At 43.6% G+C, this 8,255-nt stretch overlaps 1 protein-coding gene across 1 annotated transcript; it reads left to right on the forward strand.

Moving 5' to 3' along the window:
- The first annotated feature begins 645 nt into the window (after nt 1–645).
- Nucleotides 646–8,022, forward strand: LOC106565228 (intermediate filament protein ON3). The gene is made up of 9 exons (XM_014132107.2): nt 646–1,234; nt 2,585–2,793; nt 3,072–3,132; nt 3,271–3,366; nt 5,547–5,711; nt 6,029–6,154; nt 6,310–6,530; nt 6,800–6,846; nt 7,212–8,022. The coding sequence occupies exons 1-9, from the start codon at nt 734–736 to the stop codon at nt 7,634–7,636; spliced, it is 1,851 nt and encodes a 616-aa protein (XP_013987582.2). The 5' UTR covers nt 646–733; the 3' UTR covers nt 7,637–8,022.
- The last annotated feature ends 233 nt before the right edge of the window (nt 8,023–8,255 follow it).

Here is an 8,255-nt window from a genome sequence, read left to right on the forward strand (position 1 = left end):
ATAGAAGGACTGGCTTACAAGTGCAGTCTATCTGTGTAAGATTTCTTGGCTGCTCATTGGTCATATTGAAATATTCCTCTTGATTTTGGAAGATTATTACTCATGGAATATTTTTGCACTATGTAGTGTATGTTAGCTCACTAATACAGTTCTGGGTATTAGAAAGTTACTTTTTCACACGCAAAATGCAGGCTGCAGCAAGGTACATTGTTAATGGTGACAAACTGTTAATGATGATGCCAAGCACCAAGTTCAATAGCAATCATCTAACAAGAGCCCATTCTCAGAAGTGTACTTTGTTTTTGTACAGTTCATTAGGAATTTTTAAGAGGTTTTTGATGATGCAAAGAATGCATTCTGCACTGGTCAACTGCATTGAGACTCTAACATAAATACATTATAGTACAAATAGTCAGAATATCATTATGATAGCACATAATGCTGCAAATAAGGAAAAGCACCTCCAATCCCTGTTATGTAAGTTTTGTACTCTCTCAAATTCACTTTGTGCGCTGTAAATGTGAAACATGATTCTATTCTTTTTCTCCAGCATTCCTCTATTCTGCGCTCCCCTGCTGCATGCTAGCCAATCATAATACCCCTCTGTCCCTCCCCTTTCCAGATAAAAAGAGGGCCAGGGAACAGTGAGCTCCATCTGCACGAGTCTCTCTCTCTGCAGCGAATCTCCCAGTCTCTACAGACCACCTACTGTAGCGCTAAAACCTAAGTCATCATGTCCACCAGAGCTGTGAAGAGCACCAGCTACTCTTTGAGGTCCTCCTCTGCAGGCATGGGGTCTCAAAACTTCAGCAGCAACTCCTTTTCCGATGGCTATGGCGGCAGAGCCAGACAACAGAGCTACAGCGTCCGCAGCTCTTATGGGGGTGTTGGCAGCAGCGCCGGGGGTGTGGCAGCAGGTGGCTATAGGGTAGTTGGGGGGTACATGGCTGGAGGGACTGGGCAAAGAGGGGGCGTGATGGAGTTTGGGTATGCGGGCATGGGTGTTGGCGGTGGTATGGGAATGGGGGGTGGTATGGGTATGGGTGGTGGTATGGGGATGGGGGGTGGGAAGATGACATGTACGGGACCCCCTCAGATCACCGCTATTCAGGTGAACAAGAGCCTGCTGGCCCCCTTGAACCTGGAGATCGACCCCAACATCCAGGTGGTCCGCACCCACGAGAAGGAGCAGATCAAGACCCTCAACAACCGCTTCGTGTCCTTCATCGATAAGGTCAGTTTCTCGATCACATCGATAAGGTCAGAGTTCCGATCACACCAGGGTCAAATGCATAGTGCATTCCAAATACTTTCACACACTGGAACTGAACTTGATTTAGCTTGTCTTGTACAATGGGGCCAATGGAGTAGTCCTGAAGGTGCAAACCCCGCCCACTCTGCACAGCGGTCAAGCTAAATCTAACTCACCTCAGGTATTTTACAGTACTGCACGGTAAAATACCTGACCCATGTCTGGTTTGTATTAACTTGGCCTTTGGGAAGGGGCAGATTCTCTTGTGATTTCGGTTATCTATTTAGGATTTTTTATGTTAGCTATAACCATTGTGCAAAACATTATGCACAAAATTGAATGTACATTGTGAACAAAACTATGGAAATACATTATATGACTAATTGGGTACACTTAGGCATGCAAGAATATAAAATGCAAACTTAGTTATCAACAGAAAACCCTCCCGCACTGACCACTACCCTTTTACTGTAAAAGAAAGAGTGGAAAGATGGGTGGAGACAGAAATAGGGCCAGAGGTACAAGATGAGGTTGGTTGTATGAATAACAGAGTTTGATGTTTGGTAACCCCTTCTAGCATTAGCTACTGACTCTTAAATCTTCAAAACGGTATGTGGGGACACATTGTTGTCTGTAGATTTTGTAGGCTACTATGGATTTGTTGTTCACAGGATCCTCTTTGCTCAATGTGCCATTGTGGCCTACCCACTCAAACAGGATATGGCAGGTTCACTGTCAGATATATCAGCCCATTCCTGCACAGGGCTTATCAACTGTCAACTACATTGATTACATGTTTCAAGCATCCCTTATTTGTAAAGAATCAAATAATTCAATTTCTAACTGTCATAAATAAGTCATAAAACATAACTGTCATAAATCAACCGGAAGGTTAACATTTGACCACTCCTCGACCCCTCCTCCACACCTTAGCGATACACGCCTCTGTTCTCTCCTCCATGCTTGTGTTTGAGTGGAACCCCACCCTGGGGCATGAGGTCAAAAAACACTTGAACAACATGAATCATATGTGTAACTTTGATTGAGAAAGAGTGCCACATCGTGATGAAACACAGTACTCTGCTTCAATGACACATTTGTTTGTTGGCCATTCTTCAGTCTATACATACATTGACACTTTTGCTCCATTCATTTATAGTATATGCACATGAATTCATACATTAATTAATCCATCCATTCATTCATTTGTTTGTTCGTGCCTTCCATCCACCCTTCCTTTCTTTCTCCCTCAGCCATCCCTTCCTTCCTTCATCCATCCTCATTCACAAGTTTCAGTCAATGACACTGACCATTTCCCTTTTGTCCCTGCAGGTGCGTTTCCTGGAGCAGCAGAACAAGATGCTGGAGACCAAGTGGAGCCTCCTGCAGGACCAGACCACCACCCGCTCCAACATCGATGCCATGTTTGAGGCCTACATCTCCAACCTGCGCAGACAGCTCGACGGTCTGGGCAACGAGAAGATGAAGCTGGAAGGGGAGCTGAAGAACATGCAGGGTCTGGTTGAGGACTTCAAGAACAAGTGAGTGGGTTTGACATTAAAAGTTAAAGGGGTAGTTCACCAAAATGTGATTATTATTGAACTACTTTCTTCACTTAAAAGTAGCGTATGTTGTATAGTTCGAATTAAACCATTTTGCCTAGGAGGGACCCAAATCTGTGTCTCAAATACAGTGTTATGATTTCAAGGAACTTTTGTTTTTGATTGAATACATTCAAATCTTTAATCATGAACGTTCTTTAATTTTAAGCTTGTCAGCAATGTTTCTTGTTTGATTGATGGGCTTGCTCTATTCTCAGGTATGAGGATGAGATCAACAAGCGTACCGAGTCTGAAAACAACTTTGTTCTCCTCAAGAAGGTCAGTAGACTTGATAATTCTACAAGCCCCCACCAACATGGATAACTTACAGTGCATTGTTGCTTAACCATAACTTTAAAAAAATGGGCTGAAGTAGAAAAGTACATGATCCAGGTATGTTCTGCTATGCTTTCTCAGGATGCAGATGCTGCCTACATTGTCAAGACGGAGCTGGAGGCCAAGCTGGACTGTCTTACTGATGAGATTGAATTCCTCAGGACTATCTATGACGCGGTAATGTACCATGTCTGTATTGCAATGGGAGTGACTGACAGAAAACATTTGAAAGCCTAGCTCAGAGATCTCCAACAGATCAATCGCAAGCTACCAGTAGTTACCAGTAGCTCAAAGACCACCCACAATTTTCACGTGTTCCACCGCAAAATGTCATAAGCAATTCTCATGAATATCACAATGCAAGCCCCCAGCTACTATTTAACCAACGGAACTTGACGTTATCCCACCCCTGGTTAGCCAATATTAGCTTACAAAGCCAAACCTAAAACAATGTCTGCTAATTAATTTCCAGCATTATTGCTTTTTGGTGAACATCGGGAACCGAATCGCGTATGTGAAAGAGCCATTAATTTGGCTCCCTGATTAGCGTACTTTTACTATTGCTTGATTAGCAGTTATCTGGGGATAAGTTATAAAAACATTATTTGAGGATGATAATTCCTCAATGCAGGAACATTATAGTGAGAAGAGAGCCTCATTCAGTTGTCCATTTTTGTTTTGTTGCAGGCAATCTAATAATTTTGTCAGGTAAAAATGTTTTGAACTCATATTTCACAATCTGACATAATGGTAGGCAATGTTTTAGGCATTAAATTAGAGATGTACTATTTTCTCATGGTTTTAGGTCCATTTCTAAGCATTACTGAACAAAGAGCCGTTTGGGAGCCAATGTCACATCCTGACCAGCAGAGGGAGCAATTGGATTAGTTTTGGTCAGGATGTGGCAGGGTTTTTGTGTGTGTGTGAATGGTTGTGTTGGTGATTAGGACTCCCAATTGAAGGCAGGTGTGTTGAGTTGCCTTTGATTGGGAGTCCTATATAGGAGTGTGTGTTTTTCTTTGGGGTTGTGGGTAATTGTTTCTTGTTTAGTGTGGTTGCACCTGACAGGACTGTTGGCTGTCAGTTTTCTCAGTTTGTTTTTGTTATAGTGTTCTTGTCATAGTGGTTGCACCTGACAGGACTGTGTTGGCTGTCAGTTTTCTTATTTTGTTAAATTTTATAGTGTTCCGTTGATTAATTAAAATATGACGAACCCTAACTCCGCAGCATTTTGGTCCACTTTCTGTAACAGTTACAGAAAGTGGACCAAAATGTGGCGGAGTTAGGGTTCATCATATTTTAATCAACGGAACACTATACAATTTAACAAAACAAGAAAACTGACAGCCAACAGTCCTGTCAGGTGCAACCACACTAAACAAGAAACAATTACCCACAACCCCAAAGAAAAACACACAGTCCTATATAGGACTCCCAATCAAAGGCAACTCAACACACCTGCCTTCAATTGGGAGTCCTAATCACCAACACAACCATTCACACACACACAAAAACCCTGCCACATCCTGACCAAAACGAATCCAATTGCTCCCTCTGCTGGTCAGGATGTGACAGCCAAATTAACGTCTCTTTTAGGTGAACGGAAACAAATGAGCCCACTCACAGAAAAGACATCACCAGAGCCGGTTGATGTGATAACTGCCTTGTGTGTTGACAGAAATACTGTTAATGGAAAAGTAGGCTTACCTGGCAGAAGTGTATCATGAGTAAGTTCGTCATTTGTATCTATTATTTGTTATTTGCTAAGCTTGCCATGAAACAGCAGCAGCAGTACAGACCCATCACTAGACAGGCACATTAGATGGCACACTAGATGCACAATTAAAGGGCCAGATGCGCAATTAATGGGGAATTACACTCAAAAAGATATATTTTTAAAAGTTTATTTAAGCAGTGACATTGACATTTACTCAGAACATCCAATTTCAGTGTTTCTCTATAAACATATTGTAATTTTAAGAGTTAAAATCCCTCAAAAATCTAAAAGCAGGAAAAATATAAAACAACATTTTGCAAAGAAATCACTGATTTCATAGTGGCCCCCTAAGTGTTTTTTATTAACCATAATTTTACCAGGTATATTGACAGAAAACATAGTGCACTACATTCTCTTGTACACTAAGGACCCGGGAAAGAGTTGCATGGGAGAGGAGAAGAGAAGAATGTACCTATTTGAAAGCGAGAATTTTTTTTTTAGCTTGCGTCATGGTAGAAAAGGTTGGAGACCCCTGGCCTAACCTATGCTGTAGATTCCATTGGATTTTGAATAAATTGTGTGAAGAGTAGATGCTTTCTGAAATCTAAAGGCTTCTCTCTATCCTCTCTTGGTTCTTCAGGAGCTGCGTGAGCTGCAGGGCCAGATCAAGGACACCTCAGTTGTGGTGGAGATGGACAACAGCCGTAACCTGGACATGGACTCCATCGTGGCTGAAGTGCGTGCTCAGTACGAGGACATCGCCAACCGCAGCAGAGCTGAGGCAGAGACCTGGTACACGCAGAAAGTAAGCCCCTTCTCCCGTGAGACCCCCGAAACCCCTCTCGCCTACGTGACCTTTCCAAGATTTAATACTGGCTATGCTCCACTGTCCATACTAGCATCTCACTGAGAATGGATGCCCAATGCCTAAATGGTATGTTAGTGTGGATAGGAGTGGAGGCTGCTGAGGGGAGGACGGCTTATAATAATGGCTGGAATGAAGTCAATGGAATGTCTCAGGTGTCCACACTGCTAGCTAGAGGCTAGCATTGATGGATGACTTCACTGTTATGTCTCTATATTTTGGCTGGTGACAGTAACATGATTTTGTCTCTGTAACAGTATGAACAGATGCAGGTGTCAGCCACCAACTATGAGGACAACCTGAAAAACACCAAGGCAGAGATCGTAGATATGAACCGAAAAATCATGAGATATCAGTCTGAAATTGACATGATGAAGGGTCAGGTGAATGCCACATTACGTCTCTCAGTAAATATGTATCTCAGTGTATTTTTATATAACACCCCTGGTGTGGCTAGACTGTCTCTCTTATTCAGTTGTAGGGTAACCAACATCTACCAATAGGAACATGACTAAAAACATTGTTTGCTTGAAAACAGCGCGGCCACCTGGAGAACCAGATCGCTGAGGCGGAGGAGCGTGGTGAGCTGGCGGTGAAGGACGCCAGGCTTCGCATTAACGACCTCGAGGTGGCCCTGCAGAGAGCCAAGCAGGATATGACCATGCAAGTACGCCAGTACCAGGAGCTGTTGAATGTCAAACTGGCCCTGGATATTGAGATCGCCACTTACAGGAAGCTGCTGGAAGGAGAGGAGAGCAGGTACGAGACTTGAGCCCATGTTCTTATAGATTAGTCACAGGAAGTAAGGAGGAAAGCATTCAGGCATGAGACTCTAAGATTAGGAGAATTTGATGATGACCAATGAGTTAATTTGCTCACTGAACATATCCCTCCTCTCCTCTCCTCTCCTCTCCTCTCCTCTCCTCTCCTCTCCTCTCCTCTCCTCTCCTCTCCTCTCCTCTCCTCTCCTCTCCTCTCCTCTCCTCTCCTCTCCTCTCCTCTCCTCTCCTCTCCTCTCCTCTCCCCAGGCTGGTGAATGGAATCAAGTCAGTCAACATCTCCAAACAGTCTTCTTGTAAGTGAATGCCCTCACAAACCACAGCTATGCTGTTTCACTTGTTGCTTATTATTTATTAATTTACATCACAGAAGGTTCGTGGCACCTTAATTGGGGAGGACAGACTTGTGATAATGGCTCATGATATGGGTGTCCATAAGAGTCCATAAGAGGAATGAGTGGAAGGGTATCAAATACATTAAACACATGGTTTCCATGTGTTTGATGCCATTCCATTTGCTCCATTTCAGCCATTATTATGAGATGTCCTTCCCTCAGCCGCCTCCACTGATGTACATTGTACTAGTCAAATAAGTGGGAGAAATAAATTACACAAATTCATGTATACTCCAATAACCCGACATGTTAATTTCCACTTCCAGCAATGAACTACAACTCTTACCCCTTGGAAAGCAGTCGCACCACCAGCTATGTCAGCGGCTCAATGGGGGGATACAAGGGCAGCAGGACCAGCTACGGCAGCAGCACTTACGTCAGTGGCCATGAGAGCAGCCATATAGGCAGCAGCTTCGACCTGCCTGGCAGCATCACCCTGGGAGGCACCAACGGTATCCAGGTCTCTACCAGCAGAGACGTGGATGCCAGTATCAGCCTGGGAGGCAGCAACAGCCTGGCTACTAGCAGAGACATGGATGCCAGCGTCAGTGTCAATAGCAGTTCCACTGTCACCAACAACAAATCCCAGACCACCTTCGTCAAGACCGTTGATGCCGAGGTGACCTCGAATGTGGCTTCTGATGCGGCGTCCAACCATGTCGAGGAACAGGCGGCTGAGAGCAACAAATGAGGAGATTGCGTCATCACGGGCGATTAGCTTACTGTGGACCTATGCCTCCAACCTACCGTTCACCCTTCCAGTAGTTTCACTTTTCTAGCCAGGTTATTACTGTATTTACCTGCTGAACAGAATATTGACATATCAAACAGGCTACACATATCCACCTGGAATCACAGGCAGTCTAACTGTATCCTCAGTCTAACTGTAACTTTTCCTACCCACAAAGGGTTTGTTTTAAATTGGTAAATGTGAAAGGTTGGGGGTAAGATTTTCCTAAAAGGCCCCTGAAAGTCGACCCCTAGTGTCCATTCGAGTCACCAGCAGGTGTCATTGTGGCACATGTTTTTCTCTCTGCTCGTTCTGAGACCCATTAAAGTACTTGGAGAAAAAAACAACCTCTTTATGTGCTGTGACATATTTATTCTATGAGTGTCCATAAGAGTCATTTTATAGGGGGATGCTGTTATCCTCACGCACACCAAAAGGGACAATTTCATGAAATGTGTCCATGTCATTCACCAACAGCATTTTCATAGTATGGAATGAAGATTCTATAGTTGTCAATGGAGATGAGGAAAAGATCAAAACACGAAAAGGGACACATTTGTATAAGAGATCAGAATGATAG

Source organism: Salmo salar, chromosome ssa12 (genome assembly GCF_905237065.1).
Source record: "Salmo salar chromosome ssa12, Ssal_v3.1, whole genome shotgun sequence".
NCBI classification, from domain to species: domain Eukaryota; kingdom Metazoa; phylum Chordata; class Actinopteri; order Salmoniformes; family Salmonidae; genus Salmo; species Salmo salar.